The 19883-nt window shown below is 29.6% G+C and overlaps 1 protein-coding gene across 1 annotated transcript; it reads right to left on the bottom strand.

Annotated features, from left to right (window-relative positions):
- Positions 1-13036: 13036 nt before the first annotated feature.
- Positions 13037-13954, bottom strand: LOC113383552. The gene has a single exon (XM_026621811.1). It carries the CDS (start codon positions 13952-13954, stop codon positions 13037-13039), a length of 918 nt encoding a protein of 305 aa, XP_026477596.1.
- Positions 13955-19883: the final 5929 nt, after the last annotated feature.

The following is a 19883-nucleotide window of genomic DNA, read 5'->3' as shown; positions in this document are numbered from 1 at the left end:
CCAAAAAAGACATAAAAAACATGTCCCAACCGTACCCATAGTGGATAAATTATCAATCTTAGTTCAACTAAGACTAGATACTTAAGAGAAAGGGTAAGGAAAAAACAATACAAAAAAGAAAGAGTTTGTAGATCATATTCTGAAAGTGGGAGTGACGTAAAATAGTAGAGCTGTCAAGAACCGTCATTTTCAAGAACCGGTTCCAAAGTCCAAAAAGGACACGGTTCCGGAAGAACCGTGAACGGTTCCAACCCGGAAAAGTCCGGATCGATCCCGGAAAACTCCAGACCGCTCCGGAAAAAAGTCCGGCTACTTTTTTCTTATTAACTTCCCGTAGGGTAAGTTATTATAATGGGCCGAAAATCGAAATTGAAATTTTTTACATTTCTTGACGTTTTGAAGGTTTCTGAACATTTTGGCATACCTCATAAAAAATGGATGTGTGTGTGTGTATCTATGTATGGATACAAATTTCCAGTCACGTTTTCGGGCGCACGGATCAACCGATTTGAATAATTGAAAAAACATTCGATTCCTATTGATAGGGAAAAGAGCTGAGTAGTTTTTGGCAAAGGCAGGTTCAGCCGTTACGAAGATAGGGAGCAAAGAGTGCAGAAAACAGAAATTTTGAGAGAACGGAGTATCCGATTTGAATGATCTAAAAAACATTCAATAAGTAATGATTGGGAGAAGTGTTTATTAGTTTTTGGCGAAGGCAAGCCCAGCTATTTCGAAGATACAGAGCTAAATGTGTAAAAAATGGCAGTTTTTGAGAGAGCTAAGCGTCCGATTTAAATGATTCAAAGAACATTCTGCTTGTCTTAACAAAATAATTGATTTTGAAAAAAAAACATTTTGTTTCAATTTTTTTTCAAAAAAAATTTTTTTTTGTATATCGAAAAAAATGCAGATTTTTCTTTTAATTCTGATTATAGTTCTAATATACTTTGAACAAATAATTTCAACTTTGCAATTCAGTTTATATGATTCTTATAAATATTAGACAATGTTACAATATTATATATATAGTAATAATCTATTTGAAAACATTCAGTATTCCTCGAACATTTTGTTACGGTACGGGAAGTTCCAGCAATTTGCCTTAAGGCACGATGCCATACTAGTTTTTATATTCAGTCACAAACATCCGTTTCAAGCTACGTGTCTCGCTTTTTGTTCTTGTGCATTACTATTTAGTTATATATTTGTTTGCCATGAATGCAATTCTCAAATTGGAAATTGTACATTCGAATAATATTTAGTCTGCTTTCATTATTAGGTTATATGTAATTTTCATAAACTTTTAAATAAATAATTATAAACTTTTTCATAAACCAATAAATTTGAAGCGTATTTTTAGTTTCTTTAGTTTTTAGTTTCTCAATTGAAGTTTTCGATATCCATAGCAAGAGGCGGTTTCTTTTGATCAGGAGAATTTACAAAACTGGCTGCATATAGTATTAAAAAAGTAACATATTATTAAAAGTATTACAACAAAACGCCTTAGTTTAATTGAAATAAATAGTTTACTTCATAAGAAGTAATTTAATTTCTAAATTGTTAACTTCATATAAATATAAAATTTCATACTTTGCTAACCTTATTTTTATACCTAAGCTCTTCCCATTATGTAATTCGACACTTGCCGTCAGAGAGCAAGTGGACCTTATGATCATAATATTAGTAAATGTACTAATACATATATATCTAAAGATTTCAAAGCAGAAGCGTACTTTTAGAGTCTGGCGATTGTACATCGACTCATAAATCGTAAAACAACAAATTTCAAAAATTCCTTCGAGTTTGCCAATTAATTTTGAAATATTGCATATTTTAAAATAGTTTTTCATAAATAAATAACAAATATATAAAATAATATTTATTAGAAACATAAACTAATATATTTTACATAAACTGATTTTTTTAAGTGACAATTTTAAATGTAGAAGTGTTTTTATTAACTTCTATATCGTTTGAAATGTTGTTGAAATGGATAAATATTTAGTTTCAGAAATAATTATTTAGACGGATTAACGAAATGCGGCTCTTGTAGTCGGGTGTAGTCTATTGAAAATAGTTGGAGGTCTTTCTGAAAACAAGTGTCAAAGTATGATTTGGAGAAGTCATTAAAATCAATATTAATGGGCTAAAGACTGATGGCTCGCAATGAAAAGATTCAGGCTAATACATATAACAATGTTTAATTTTTTATATTGTGTCGCAACACGTCTCCTTTCCCCATCTGTAAACAAAAAAATCCTTCGCATGTGGTCTGTGTATCTGTGTTGCGAATGCTTTCTTTAAAGGGACATAAGCGATGAACAGCGGCAGTTCATCCCTAATTCTGTCCCTTTCAAGCATTCGCACAAGTTCCGATCTCTCTTTCTGCCCAAATACAACTGCTGTGTACAATTGTACATAAGTTAAGTGTACATATTCAAACAAAATTAATAAATTTATAAATTCTTAAAGCTGAATATTGAACTGAAATGTACTTAATTTATAATTCATTATTATTGTAAAAAATCGTTGTAGATTTAATGTAAATAAAAATATTTTAACGGTTGATTACGAAAAAAATACCCGTTCGATGTACTAATCAGTACATCCCCAAATTTTTCGAATAGTAATATTCAAAATCGATTTAAATTTTTTAAGAAAAGGTTTTGAATGATCAACAGCTCAGTTTGTGAGAAAGTGAAAGGTAAACTAGTAGTGCTTGGCATCGTGCCTTAAGGCAAATTGCTCGAACATCCCGTACCTAAAATCATTTTTTTAAAATTGAAACTGAACTTCATTTTTTTAACTTTGAAAAACAGGCAAATGTGGTCTCTAATAATACAGAACGACTTATTAGCATAATATTATCCAGTCAGATTTTCTGGCTAAAACAAAGTACTCCTTTGCCAAAGTTATAATAGGTTTAACTTCTTAAATCGAATAAGTTAATCAATTTTGAATCGAAATTAGGCTTTGAAATGGAGATAAATAATGTCTTGAGTTCTTATATTTGTATATTTGAAATGTTGAGTTAAAATTAATGAGAATTAGAAATAATAATATAGGATATAAAAATAAAACGTTGTAGATGACAAAAAAAATTAAAACTAGTGGGGTGTATGGCATCGTGCCTTAAGGCAAATTGCTGGAACTTCCCGTACTGTAACGAAATGATCGAGGAATATTAAATGTTTTGAAATAGATTATTATAAATATTGTAACATTGTCTATTTATATTTATAAGAATTATATAAACTAAATTGGGAAGTTGAAATTATTTGTTTAAAGTATATCAGAACAGAAATAAAATAAAAATCTGAATTATTTTTAATATACAAAAAAAAATTTTTGGAAAAAAAAATTAAAAAAAATAATTTGGAAGCAAAAATTTTTTTTCCAAAATCAATTATTTTGTTAGAACAAGCAGAAATTTTTGGAATCATTCAAATCGGACGCTTAGTTCTCTTAAAAACTGCCATTTTTTGCACATTTAGCTCTGTATCTCCGAAACCGCTGAACCTGCCTTTGCCAAAAACGAACCACCCCTTCTCCCCGTGATTACGAATTGAATGCTTTTGGGATCATTCAAATCAGACGCTCCGATCTCTCAAAAACTCTATTTTCTGCACTCTTTGCTCCGTATCTCCTAATCGGCTGGACCTGCTTTTGCCAAAAACTAATCAGCACATCTTCCTATCAATAGGAATCAAATGTTTTTTGAACCATTCAAATAGGTTGATCCGTGCGCTCGAAAACGTGGACGGAAAATTGTATCCATACATACATACACACTCACACACACACACACATCCTTTTTTTCTGAGGTATGCCAAAATGTTCAGAAACCTTCAAAACGTCGAGAAATGTGAAAATTTTCTATTTAGATTTTCGGCCCATTACAATAACTTACCCTACGGGAAGTTAAAAAAAAATGGAACCGTCGACGGTTCCCAAAATTTGAGAACCGGTTCCAGAACCGGTTCCAGAACCGGAACCGCGCTGGACCCGGATCCGGTTCACAGCTCTATAAAATAGATCAAGTCCCAAGAAACATGCGTTTTCTGTTTTCACGTAAATTGTGCAAGTGATACTCACTATTACATTTATCACTATTGCAGTAATAATTCTGACTAGATCTCAGTATATACAGTATATAGTTACTGACTACCGTGTAACATTTTTGACTAACTTTAAGAAGAAGAAATTTATAATGGTTAATTATAAGAAGTTATGTGATCATCCTTCATTTTATTTCTTATTAACTTTGTTTATAAAATTTGATCTGTTATATATTAAGATTTCATATTCATAAGCTTTGTGGTTGTTAAAATGATCATGTTGTGTTGTGTTACATATGTGTCATAATATTTATTCATTTGTCATAATATTTTTTTGCATTATTTTACTATATGACTCATCGTATTTAAGACCAGTATTTCATTATATACACGTAAACAATCATTTAAATTACCATTTAATTTACTTTTTTTCAAACTAAAAAAAATCAAAAACTTAATAGATCTTGCTATTATTAGATTTTCGCTATGTTTGCTATTTTTTACACATATCTCAACATCCAATTTAAAAATTATTTGTAAGGGCTTTTTATAGAGCAGGCCTTCTTAAACTTTTGTTCTACCCGACTCTATTTACGATTGCTAGTTTTTTGACAACCCCACACATTTTTGAAAATAAATTAATATTTTTAAAAATATTTATTTGATAACAATATACATATATGTAAATATGATAATATATAGTTTGAGAATATGCAAAAAACAAGACATAATGTTATAAAATGACATAAATTTTTGACATTAAAATTCCTAGCGACGCCAGAATTTTTCCACGCAACTCATAGTTTAAGAAGCCCTGCTATAGATAATATAAATGATTTTACTGTTTTAACTAATGCATTCGCCACTAAAATGAACTAAATTTCACTAAGCCTCAATTTGAGCAGTTCGAAATAATTCAGTATGCATTGAATGAAGTTATATATATAAACAAGAAAAAGCATAAAATTTTCAACGGACTACTTAGAAGTTCAATGAACAGTTTTAAAAAAATCAGTAACTCCAAAACCCAGAACACTCAAGAATACATTCTCGATAGGTGAATTAGAAGATGTCCTACGGCCCTGCGAAATATCATCGAGTCGGTTTAAAGACACCCTACCATCCCTTCGGAAGCGCTATCACTTTCGGAAGATAATTAAATCATAACGCGACATTCCAGAAACCATCGGGCGCCCTCCCTCGCGTTCTCAACCAATTCTCGAGGGGACGTTTACCCTTCTGAACTCGACGCTTATTTAACGGGGTTTGAGGTCGAAAACCCGACAATGCTGCGGGGTCTTAGCTCTAAGGCGGGTTATCGTTTCCTTCCTGAACAAACCAGAAAGTTGTACCGAATTTTTTGGAATAAAAAGGGAGGAAGAGAAGAAAATGTAGCCAATGTAGCAAGATTTTTACAATAAAATTTGTATTTGTTTATATTAAATATATTAGGCTAGTAACTAAGTAAGTGAGGCTTGCACTCTTAAATGGTTCCAATTGAATTTTTGATGTAATTCAAACAAAAATTGCCTCTTGTTATTGGATAGTATGCAATTCAGCGTCACTCTGTGAAAAAAAGTTTTTTGATCGATTATGTAGTTTTTGTTTGGAGTTTGTTGAAAGATATATAATCAAATCAATTTTTTTGTTCTAGAACAAAATTTTGAAACAAATCGTGAACACCACAAAATATATACCAAACTGGCTAATACATCGAGACCTTAGTATTTTAACAGTTGAAGAAGAAATTAACCACTTCTGCTCTAGATGCAAAACTCGGCGAAGTCAACATATCGTCAAGACTTGAAAAGCGGTAATAAATTATTATCTGAAATTTTAAAGCAATAATAACAGAAAGTGCTACAGTAGGATAGTTATCACTAGTTTTTTTAATTTCTGTTAAGGTAAAAGGTATGATGCTCCTTTACCTTACAAACTAACTCAAAAAGCCATAACAATAAAAAATTGTTTTTTGCGAGGAAGTTAAAAAAAACGGCAGTGTCAAAATTGATTTGCCAAATTTCATTCTGTTGAAATTCATTTTTTACTCAAAGTTAAAGTTCGCTTTGGTCGTCCAGTTGTAGTTGCTTGAAAAGAAATTGTCTGCTTTGAACTGTTATCATCAACTAAATAATTAATTTTGATGTCTACATTAAACATCTAACAAAATTAAACAATGCAATTAAAAAAAACGACCTTGAATTGGCAAATTGAAACGGTGATTTATTTCATTATTGACATCACATATCTTTGGCCCCAGGGCAAAACTTATTGGTACTTGATTGGAATATTTTGCCAAATTCACCATACAATGATTGTATTACAATCTATACAAAACTCGTTGAATTTAAAAAACTCATTAATTAAACTACTTTTGGTAGTCCTAAATTTTTGTAGGGTGTTCGTTAAGACAATGGATAGACAATGGACATTCATCAAATACACACAAATAAAATTGAAAAATTAATTAGGAAAAAATTGTTCGGATGATTTTTTATCAAAAACTAATCGGCATGGTTCTCAACTAAAATATTTCATACACTTTTTGTATTTTCAAAATTGGTTTACTATTCAGACCGAGTTAAAACGTCGAGAATTTCCTAAATTAGTAAATTGGATTTTCTAATAAAAACGAACTTTTTCGTAAAGTTAAACAATATAGTATTGGCAAAAATCTAAATTAATTTGTAAATATTAAATTTACTATAATTTTTGTGTCTTTACTTTTTTCGCCGGTGGCAAGGTTTGGGAAGTTTGACGTTTATAATTAGTTAGTTGGTAAAAAAAATTGAGAACGATCATTATTCATTATTTAAATTATTTATCCAAACAAGTATTGCATTTAAAATTTTTTAAATATTATTGAAATAAATATTACTAGAAAATATTACGTGCAGAATACTTAAAATTTTATTAAAGCTTAGAGGAGGCATTATTTAACATTAATATATATATTATTTTAGAAGTATAAACAAATAGTACTCCTTTTGGCACTGATGTTAATTTTACAAACGTTTCGAGTCTCATCATCAGTGTTTTATAATTTAAAAGCTTGAATACGTAATTTATTAATTTTATTAATTTTGCAAACGTTTGGGGACTAGGTTTGTTTCATCATCAGTGTATTATAATTTAAAAACTTAAGTATCATATTATAGTTTTTTAATTATAATTGAGACTTAATTTCTTAATTAAAATGTGATATTGAATATTATCCAATTCATTTTACAACTGTGGTTTACACAGACTGTTATAGGTAGGGCTTGTAGCTGTTTTTAAAATACTACATTCAAAATGATAAATGAAAACATGAATAAATAATGTATTATTTTTTATGCGCAACAATTATTTTAGAAAAACAGGTGGCCGCGTTACGAAAAGGTTGGAGACCACTGTTATACACTATTGAGTTTTTCGTCCTTCATAATATTTTTAATTAATTAATTTTTTTTGATTATTTTTTGTAGAATTTGAGATATTTTTATAAAGCTATTTTATTATGTTTATATTATTGAACAAAATTTTTCTATGATATGTGCAGTATAATAGCAATAAAAATAAATAAGTTAATAAATGCGGTAAATATTTACTATTTTAATATTCAGCTTCCAATGGTATAGCTAAGTTTGCACTGTCTGTTCAAATAATTAATATTTTCCAATAGAAATGCGTTACATATTTAACATTTTAATTTTCAGCATTCCATGATTAAGTTGTACCACCTGAGGTGGTACATGCCTGATGAGACCGTGGTACACCTGGTGGGACAGTTTAGTGCCCATCAAAACGACAACTGAACGTGTCCTTCGAAATTAATAGTGTAATATATTAAATTTCTTCATCTAAAAAGTTTGAGATATTGAACATCAACATGTTTATAAAGAACTTCATACTATTCCACAATGTATTAATTGATAAAGTTCAATGGCGCAGAATAGATATCCGATACTAATTTTCATTACATACTATTAAATTCATCGCTGTTCATAATAGTGTAATATCTTAATTTGGTCCCACCAAAATTCTTATGGGAATCAGCGTCTGTTTCATTTAGCTGCAGCCCATTTGACATCTTCATTTGTAGCGAATGACCGAAATCCGTGGCCGCCAACAAGGGCCGATTCGACGCGCCAGTTAGGCTCGCATCGGGCACGGATTTCCCTTTTGTTCGTTCTCATGGGAAACGATATTCAGATCGCGATACACTCGAAGACCGTGCAAATTTTCATTATTAAACTATATTTTAGTGATGCTGATGGTTTATAAAAAAATATTGCTGAAAAATCGATGACTTTACAAATTCTGCAGCATGGGAACTGGAATAATAGTTTGCATATTTGCAAAAACTTGGTACATGTTTGATACCCTTTGGTGAAGTTTTTCATACATTTTTGCATTGCATCAAATTCGAAGAAGTAGGTACGATCAATATATTGTCTGTTAATAGAAATCTTTGTTCATTAACCGATCGGAAATGATAAGTATAAATAGAGAATGTAACATTCCATCATCATAATGCTATTAAAGCTTGGCTGGAAAGTATGCAGCACATGTCTTCACACAGATCCCTACTCTGACACCATCTAATTACCATTTATTTCGAAGTTTGCAAAATACTTTGAATAGTAGAACTGTCACAAATGATGATCACTTACACTTGCACCTGATAGTGCAGCTTTTTCTGATAAGGATGATCAGGAAGATCAAATGCTAAATGGTCATCATAAATTCAGAGATAGCAAATGGTCATTGAGCAAAATGAAATAATTGAAATTTCGAAATGAAGATGAAGATTAATTTAAATAAAAATTAGTTGAAAATCACTGTAAATAAAAAAAGTGTCTTATTGTATACTACATACCAAAATTAGTTGCCAAACTAATATATAAAATGATGAATGTACTTAAGCGTGGATTTAAAGTAAACAATAAACAACGAAAAAAGTTTCAATTTGCAAGTTTTTCATTTTGATTTTAATTTTATTTTATTATTCTAAAGAAAATCGTACTTTTATTTTTAGAAAAAAGTTATATTTTTTGTTGAGAAAATCGAAATTTCCAGTTATCAGCTTTTAAATTTTCTACATATGTCAATGTTTAGGTCGAGAAATTGGCCATTCTAAAATATTATAGGACTACTAGATTATAAACTGCATTACAGTTTGGATTTTAGATTAATAAATCTTTTGGGCATATATTTAACAACAAGTAGAGGGAAAAATATGCATTACCAGCTATCATCTCGATTCTTACGACAATGCTATAGTGAAATGTTTAAAAATATAATAGTATTTTCTTAAGTTGTTAGATTTTTTGGTTGTGAGCGCTGTTGTTGTTGTTGTAAATTGTATAAATAATGTAGCATTTATTTTGCAAAATTTCTTTAAAACTAGAGTAAGACATGTGATCTGTTTGCTTCCTGACCGTCATATTTACTCCGCCTCCTATGGGGTAAAAAGCACCAGATGACAAATTTTTGAAAAACAGCAAAACACACATTTCTACAATGATTGGAGTTTCACTGTACATAGTCAGACGGTTGTTTGTTGTGATATAATTGGTTTGGTTTTCAGAATATAATTACTCGAAAATAACCTTTGTGCCCCGCCCTACCCTACCGTGTTCTGAGGTCGTCCTCGTATAGTTATTTATCGTAGTGTATTCTCGGAACATCTACAGGTGAGTATGTGCGACTTGCCTTAAGGCAAAATGCAACTAGCACCTAATTTTTTTGTGCATAAAATGAAAATTGAGATTTTCATGTATCCAGACTGCTTACAATTAAACCCTCAAGAAGTTACAAACCCTTTCAATTATTTAAAATTTTATTTTAATTATCAATTTCTAATTATATCTCAATGTATCCGTTTTTTGAATATGGCATTATTACCCCAACCCTCCACATCGAAAGGGCGGTTGTCGATGGGGTCTGAATGGGGTGTGAGGCGGTTTTTTTATTTTAAAACAAGTTGCGGATGTCGAGAGTAATGGAAATAATGTAAAACAATAGTTACTCGACGCTTATCTGTGCACGGACCATTTGTTCCATGAAGCACCCCGCCTAACTTCGAATCTATACATTCAAGTGCTGGCAAAAATATTAATACGATGTCGAATTTGGAATGATACTCATAGAATTTCTACTGAAGTTCTTGTCTTTATTCAGGAAAAAAGTACTTAAAACCTTGTATAATAATAGATGTGTTCTGTAGATATAATTATTTTTCTGTAATATAAAACTTCTTACTACAGTTCTACTAAATGAAGGCAACGACTTCAGTCAAAATCTATGAATTTTTATTAAACTTTTTCACAATCAGTGGAGGTTTATATAGCAGAACAAAAATGCTTCACATATTAAAATTTAAAAAGTCGTCAGCTTGTATATTGAATGTTAATAAAGTATAAAAAATATACTAAGTAAGTATAATAAACATACAAAGAATTTAAATTTAGAGGTTATGGAATTTTGGACCTATTATAATTTTTGAGAGAACGGAACATCCAAATAAAATGTTTCAAGAATTATTCTATTCGTACTGTTGAATGAATAATTCATTAATCTAAAAGTTATTGAAACTATCAAAATAATGTAAAAAGTCATTGACAACACTATATTTGAGTTCTCTGTGGCCATAAAGCCTGATTATAGTTTTAAATGTGATTTGCAAACGTTTTGTATTGTTTCCCGTTGATTGCTTATCACATCTGCAAATAATATTTTGTTCATTTATATATATATATATATATATATATATATATATATATATATATATTTTGTATGATTCTGAATTTGATGTTGACATATGTATTAACAAAGTCTAATAATCGGGCATAACATCAATAAAAAACATGAATTGCTTTCAAAAATTTATTTTAAATCCATACGTTTCGGCTATAATCCTAGCCTTCATTCAGTGGAAACTAAAAATAAAATTAAAAACTAAAACAATTGAATTGGAGTGAAAAGAAAAAAATAAAATAGTAATTAGTACTTACAATTAGTTGATCTTAGTGTTAGATTGGAAAATTTAATAATCCATGGTATTAGGATATGGTAATGCATTACCATATCCTAATACCATGGATTATTAAATTTTCCAATCTAACACTAAGATCAACTAATTGTAAGTACTAATTACTATTTTATTTTTTTCTTTTCACTCCAATTCAATTGTTTTAGTTTTTAATTTTATTTTTAGTTTCCACTGAATGAAGGCTAGGATTATAGCCGAAACGTATGGATTTAAAATAAATTTTTGAAAGCAATTCATGTTTTTTATTGATGTTATGCCCGATTATTAGACTTTGTTAATATATATATATATATATATATATATATATATATAAAAACAGAAACAAATACATTTTGTATTTATAACAATAATAAATATATGTCTTTAAAAGAAATGTTGGGACATGAATTAGCCTCATCATTAATAATTTCATTGTTTATTTTTTATTTATGATCATTAATAATTTTTATTTGACTATTAGTAATATTTATGATTAGACCTCAAGTGCTTCATTAATTCATAAAAATAATATTTTGAATTTATTTTTCTTATTCTGGAATGTATACCTGAAATATGCAACATGCTAAATTTTCTTAAGAAAAAGCTATTTGCATTTGAAAACAAATTTAGATGTATATTTTGATATGAAAACGAGTATCGTGGATTCCTGTGGTTGCAAGATAGAAGCTTTTTCCACAGAAGTAGGGAAAGCCCAGAAATATATAAGAACATTCAATAATATTTACTCGTACATAATATGAAAAACTTTTATTAAATTATTAAACAGCTTTTGCTAATTTAATTGCAAGAAAAAACAGTAAGCCAACGAAGATGTTTAACCATGATAAATCCAACCCTTTAGGGTGCTCCATGTGAACAAAAAATTATCTATTTAAAGAACACATTTAAAACTTTGAAATATAAAAATTAAAAGTTTCAAGAGTTGATTTCAAGCTTCGATCATATAAAATCAAAATTTATTTATTGTTAGTAAGTAAATTGTTTTTCTGGTCTTATTAACAGCATGTAATAAATATAATGAACTTTTTCATTCAAACTGAAAATTCGAAGATTTGAGAGCAATACGAAACCCAAATAAAGTCTTGAGTTATATTTAATTAGAGGTACATGTTCAGAAAAAAAATATTTTAAATAAGAATTAACAATTTCTTTACCTGGAACAAGTTGGTAGCAAGGCTAAAAATATTGGAGTACTTGGTAAGCATATTAAAAAAAATGAGTGATAATTATATATTTTAATTTATTCTATATTGCACATTTTTGACTAATTTTATAATAAATATCTACTAATAATAATATTGATGTTTGGTTTTTATTAACAGCCATTGGAGTAACTAAGCTAAATATGTAATAGTCCTGCAACACATTTTTTTCCAAACAAAAGAAAATTAGTGTTAAATAAATAATTTCAAAATCATTAAAAGTTTGAAATATTTTTGGGATCAAATAATTTTTATCCAAAATTTTCAATGTTGCAGGATTATAAAGTTATTTATATTATTTCTTATGGACACATATGTATTTACATAAATTGTGCACAAATTCTATACACATATAAATTGCATTAAACATTTACATTTAATATCATTTTAATTATCTACACATGATATATTGTTTATATACATATTTTAATATAATTTTTTTCAAACAAATGAATTTCACAACATTTTTGGTTATAGAACTTTAAGAATCATTGCTTTGTGAGATATGTTGCTGATTTTAATTTCATGGTGTCAATTGGATTTAAATTTGTATGGACATATTGCTTTTTCGTTGAAACATTGTAACATCAATCTAATTTTTGACCAAACTGTCATGGATAAGTGTAAGACAATAAATACAAGCCAAACTTATCGTCGATTCATAAGAACCATTTCATTATAAACAAAAAAAATCTCAATTCTTAACATCTTTCTATCAATGTTTTTATAACAATTTACTGTCACTTTGCAATTATCTTACGTTGATTTTTCTCCTCCTCATCCAAAGAATCACCTTCTTTATCCTGATGAGCAGTCATATGCCTCGTCAAATGATGCCTTTCTCTAAAACTCTCAAAACAAACTGGACATCTCAATTTATCCTCTCTCCTCCTCCTGGCAGGGTCTGCCTGGGTCTCACTTTTATGATGCGACCTCATGTGGTAAACCAGATCCGATGTCATCCTAAAACTGACGTTGCATTTGGCACAAACATTCTGAGCTGGTAGAGAAAATGTTGCAGAAAATGTTTGCGGTAATAATGATGTCAAAATTGCTGCAGCAGCTGCAGGATGCCTTAAGACATTCATCTCCTGTGGAGGACTTGGCTGGACTGGCGGAAACGTTTGGTAAGGTGTGAAATCTGGTCTGTATGATAATATTGGTCGAAATTTATCAGTGAATGTTTGTTCTGGATAAGCTAGAAGCTGGTGGAAGTTGGATGGATGTCCAATGTATCCTGGTAAAGCTGTTGGGCTTTGAGGAAGAACTGGTGGGCTCAAAGATTCTTGACAATTTAGGACATCTGGACTTGTAGATGGAGCATACTTGTTACTTGGTTGCATATAAGATACTTTGGTGAAAGCACTTCTTGTAGCATCAGTTTTTACTCGTAATTGGTTAGTTTTTGGTGTTTCTTCCGGTTCAGGGCTTCTTGTCAAATTGATGGTTTGGGTTTCGATTTGCTCTTGAAGTCTCCTTTGTTTGAGTTTTTCATCTGGTAACATCAAAAAGGCAACGTCAAATGGACGTTTTGTTGTGCTTTTGATCGGGGCAGAAGTTTCCGTGAAAGCTCTTGGGGTTTCTGCAGTTTTTGGAGAATTTCTTTCTGACATTTTTGCAATGAGCCTGCCACTTGGTTTTTGAATGTCCATGATCATTGTAAGATAAATATCATATCGAAAGAGACAAAATAAATAAATCTGGTGGGATTGAAGATAGCGCTTTAATACTCAAAATTATTCATTATAATCAAGAGTTAAATTTGTGAATTTAATTAAAATCTTGTCCAGGACTACTATAATGAACACTTCATATATTGTTTATTTGGATTAAATATATGCAATAAAGCACTTTAAATAATTTTTGCCAATCACTTTCACTTGATGCACTTATCTTTACTTCAGATATTGTATGTGGCGTTTTGCTGCTGTCACTAATAATGCAATATGTATCTAATGTAATCGTTTACTTTTTGCAAAAATGCAATTCGTATTTCTGCAGATCTAGTCCAAAAATCACTATTTATTTTATTGCTAATCACTTGATAATACTATAATTATAATAATTTTTTAATTTTTCACATAAGTTTCTTATTCACTATGTCACGATTAGAAAAACCATCCCTTACATAAACACATGTGCTACTTTCGGCGTATCGAAGCGAAGTGGCAAGAATCTTGTCGGAACATATTTTAATTCCAACCCTAAACCGGCCCAGGGTGGGGGTTGGACGGATCGGATGCGGAAAATATTTCGTTTTTAGGAGGGTGGATATATTCATGGGCGTCGCCGAGCTACCCTCTGCCAATAGCGTATGGGGGTAGTTCGGCTTGCTCGCCAATCCCGTACTTGAATTAATATAGTTTATGTGTGTATATTATATAAAGGGATGTTTTGTTTAGGTGTGTGGGTGTAATGCTCTGGTATAAGGGATGAATGTGTACTTTGCGAGGAATAGAGAAGTAGGGGTAGTTATGTTTTGCGGTTGCCTTCAAGCTGTCTCTATCTGAAAATGTGTTCCACGCTTATGCCAGAATAATATAACGATATATATGAATATATTTCGAATATACTATGTATATGAATATATATATATATATATATATATATATATATATATACAAGTTTATATGTACATTGTTAGTTGAAGGGGTTTGCTCAGAGATAATTAATAAGATAATATCAGTATACACACATACATATGCATATATATGTATACAATGTGCTTGTTGCTAACATTTTCCATTTTATCCAAGCAAATTTATTTTATAATTTATATTTAAAATAATATAATAAAATTTTATTTATTTACTTATTGAAATTTATAAGACTTATAAGAAGCTTCAATTCATCCAGTTTTATGAATAAAGCTATTTTTGCAATAACAAATTTATTTAATTATTTTTTATTTTATTTTATTTAATAAATTTTATTTGTAATATTTTGTTGTTCATTTTCATTACAAAATAGTTAAACTTAATATTTATTAAATTAATTACTCTTAACTGTCCGCAATATTTCACAGAAAAAAAAACAAAATATATTAATAATTGTTGTAATTATATAAAATTAAAAATTTCATTTTTTACCAACATGGTCTAGAACTGTTGTGTGTTAAACCTCTATCTAAGAAGACTGAATTTATATTAAAAAATGAAAACAGAATTTATATTAAAATTATTTATATTTATGAAGATATATTCCCAGTATAAAAAAATTATAAAAAATAAATTTATAATGTGTACAAACAACTGCTTTTTGTAATTTTGTAAGTCGTAATGACCAATAATTTGACAGAGGCAAAATATGCCTCAAATTTTATTTGTTATAAGTAAATATTAGCATTTATTCAAAATATTTATTATATCATTACCAGTTTTGTTTCTAAAGTTATTATCATTGATAATTTGTTCATTTTTTTATAAAAGCCTATGAGCAATTAAAAATCAGTATTTATAAAAAACAAACGATAATAAACTCTTTCCACTCGTGAATTGCAATATTAAATCAATCTTATTTAAACAATATTTAATACTTTTTTCAAAATTAGTTCTATTAATATTGGTGATAGTATCGCCCTTCCTAATCATAACTCTTGGGTTTAAATCTGGGTTCGGACAACCTAACAAATCAAGCAGTTGATTTCTTTTTGAAAATATAGATTAAAATATGTTTCTGAGTGAAACTAACCCTTTCAAGAATTGTTGCAATAAGTTAAGATATATTAATAAAAAATAAAGAACTGCCGTTTGCCTTCTAATAACAAATGTATGAAAGAAAGAGGCCAACCACTGGGTTGAGAAGTAGTATCATAACCACAACTTATGGAACTCCTTTTTCTGAATATTGTTAAAAAAAATAATAATACAAGCGATTTCACTTGATTTTTTTGACAGAACTTTTGAATATATAGATCCCACTTTAAGAACTAAATATATCATACCATAGGCAAGAAAAACGTGAAATTCTTACAGATAAAAAAGTTTCAGAAACCCCATACGTAGAATGTAAAAAGGAGTAATTAATGAACGTACGGTTTCTAAGAAAGAAATTGTCAGTGTTCGTATTTTTCGTCCTATCACAATGGGCAAAGTGCCAAAGCAAAAACTCTTCTTTTTTGTATCATAGTCGTCATAAGATCATTTTAAGCATATGCGATGGAAAAAATTGGCGCGAGCAGCCGCTAGCTTTATATGTTAATTCGTAATAGACTTTCTGGAGGATAGAAAATAAAACCAGAAAATCATTTATATGTATGACATATGAAACTACAGTAGAGTTCGGATTTAATAACTTTAAAAGACAATATTTAGTCGTACTAACCAGACTAACCCCATCTCTCGGGTTTTCTAGAATTTGCGGTTCTTAAGTACATAGTTAATATAGCAATTATTTCAAACAAGAATCAACGTCGTAAGATTTAGGTACCAAAATGATTACATGATCAAACTTCAATGAGAACGGTAGATATATCAATAAACGAAATGTTGCTATTTATCACAAACTAGCAAACCCGACGAACTCCGTTTCGCCACCAGATGGTTTCGTGAGAAAGATGAAGAAATTTTCTGTTTGTTTCATATTTGAAAAGAAAAAATTTGATTTTGTTACACAACAGTAATGAATTTATTTCGATTACAAAAATGTATTGTTTTTTAGTTGAAACTTCTCTAAGTAAATGAAAGTGAATCCGCAAATTATCCGTTTCGTTGAAGTGCTCTTTGGTAAACCACATTTTTTGTTTTTTGGTCTGACGTTAACAAACAAAGCGGATGGTTTACCAACTCGTGAACAGGCAACGTATAACTGCCCATGTGAAAAACAATGATTTTCTAAATAATCTCAAATTTATCCCGCAAACACTAAGCGATTGGTCTTGCGACTTGTTAATTGTCATTGCGAACGTAACGCGAACTGGAAATTGCAATCGTTTGAAGTCAAACGGAAGACCAGTCGGAATCATTGGTATGTCTCCAAATCGCCAGCAATTTTTGATTGAATGGTGAAATTCAGTGCGTCTACATCATTATTCTTTGCGGCAAGAATTGCTCGTTGGCTTAACCAAGCATAATTCTGATAATTCTCACTAATATCATTACTCGAATTTTTATTACGATGCCATGCACCACCAATTTTCTTAGCTATAAACCTTGCGGTACCCTAGAACTTTCCAACGAATGCAAAATTGTCGAAATCGGTTTGTGCGTTCTGGAGTTATATCGTCAGAAAAGAAAACCCGACTTATTTTTATATATATGTAGATATACTTAGGTTGGCTGGTCAAAAAAGAAGAATTAGGTTGTCGATAAAATAATGATAACAACTGGTAATACGTTCAAACGGCCCGTTGAAAAAATTTCAGGCAACAAATTCAAGAACAAGATTGAAAAACACTGTTTGGAAAAACGACTGAAGATGATGAAGAAATTTTTGGCATCAATATATCCATTCAATACACTGAAAAGGTATTTTAATAGTAATTATTAGTAAGTGTTCATCATGATAATCAGATATCTATGAAAATGTATGGATCCATGCTGGTTGCTGAATCTTTCCCATTGAACCATTATTTTTCATATTTCGATGGTAACATGCGCAAAGACAAATGCCAACTTCTCCCGGCTTCTCTAATTTTTATTTTCCATTCACTAATATGTTCAGATCGTAATTCCGCCCTTGTCGTATAAAGATATCTATTTAAATATATATTTAATATTCTATTAGTGATATTTAGCTGGCACGTGTCCCGTATTATATTAGCAAAATGCGTTTCTCCTTTGCGATCTGATAGCGACTATATGCTCACGTGCTCCTTTTATCTGCAGCCACAGCTTGGATTTGTATTCCAATGACACAATTTGGAACTAAATGACAGAAGTCGTATCATTTATTAGAGACATTATCTTCTAATCTTCTTAAGCAACTGCTGTTTAATAGATAAGTTTAAATTTATGGTTTTTGGAATGTGAATTTGGATACCACATTTTTTATTACAGTGCCTCAAATAAAAACTTATTAATCAAATTTTGACACAAACTAAAAGACCAAGCACTTTGCTCCAATGAAAGTTGATGATTTTCCTGGTATATGGATATAATAGACTTTACCAAAAAGAATTAAGATTTAACTGGAACATTTGCAACTGATTATTTTAGAAATAAAGTTTTCCCAATTGACTAAAAACTAATCAGTACAATTTCCAATTGATGTCTTTCCAACAAACTTATCTGTATTTATAACATATGTATCTGTAATTGCATTTCACAAATTTTTCATATATATATAATTGTTAATAATAAAATAAAACTAAAAAATCAAAAACACAATGAATGTCTTAAATAAGTCGCGGCTCAGTATTCCGAACATTAATGAATTTTTATAATTGAACCACTTTTTGTAGGCCTATAATATTTAAGGATCTTCCTTCAAACCATAAACTCTATCAGTATCCAAAGATTCATTAAATCCTTAATTATTATTATTATTATTTATGTATTTTTGGCATCAAGTGTCTCGATTAGTTACACGTAAAGTAAGCTAGCTAGCTATCTAATCAACTAGTTGTAAGTGGCATTTTGCCTTGAAGCAAGTTGTATAATTTTCCAATATGTGTAAGTAAAGTAACCGATTTAATCAAATTTTAAAACTGTAACGATATTTTGAAATTTTACTCCCATTATTCCAAATTTTAACAATTTTTTATAACAAAACCACTTTCTGTAGACCTATAATATTTTAGGTTATTTGTTCAGATCACGAACCCCATCAGTATGCAAAGTTTTTTTTTAATATTGATTATCTTTACTAGTTACTATTATTATTATTAATTATGTTTGGCATCAATGCCTTAAATAGTTGCACGTAAATTTATTAATTTAATTTTGGCATTTTGTTTAATCTCTCCTAAGCTGATAAACTAGTTGTAAGTGGTAATTCGCTTCGAGGCACAAATAAATAACCAACTTAATCAATGAGAATCAAGATTAGGCAATTTTCAAAATTGAGACAATAAAATGTTTAAATTTTTGACGCTTGTTATTTTCAACTTTAATGAATTTTTATATTTAAACCATAACTTGAATATAGAATTTTAAGATGTTCATTAAGACAATTCACACACTCATACAAATGTTCACATACACACAATTTTTCTAATTTTAGTCTCAAACAATTTAGAATGACTTGACGAGAAAACAAAATTAGCGTATCGGTCTTTCTGTCGATAATATAAGTATCTTCTTCGGGAGTTAAAAACAAAATTTGATATGAATGTAGTAAAATAAATTATTGCAATTCTTACAAATCAAATATCAATTATATAACTAGGGTGTTTCTTTTTACAAAAGTGCTTGATCTTCAATAAATATTTTGTAGAAGGAGTTTCATTATATAATATCTTACACATATGACCACAACATATTCGATAACAGAATGACTTTGCAACTATTGTCCTAGTATAAATCATAATTAAAAAGAGTTTAGTAAAGTAAAGTTTCGGTCCAGTGGAAGTTGAGGAATTGTGGCTATCGTATCGAAAAGGATAGTTTTGAGAAAAACCATAAAAGACCATAAAGTTTTGGTCTGAAA

Source organism: Ctenocephalides felis, unplaced genomic scaffold (genome assembly GCF_003426905.1).
Source record: "Ctenocephalides felis isolate EL2017-DRISC unplaced genomic scaffold, ASM342690v1 CF-g0.4_SCAFFOLD_03570, whole genome shotgun sequence".
Classification (NCBI taxonomy): Eukaryota; Metazoa; Arthropoda; class Insecta; order Siphonaptera; family Pulicidae; genus Ctenocephalides; species Ctenocephalides felis.
The sequence above is the reverse complement of the archived record's forward strand: the minus strand, read 5'-3'. Positions and strand labels throughout refer to the sequence as shown.

Coding starts and splice junctions, on each gene's coding strand:
- LOC113383552 (XM_026621811.1), bottom strand. CDS start 13,954: ATGATCATGGACATTCAAAAACCAAGTGGCAGGCTCATTGCAAAAATG.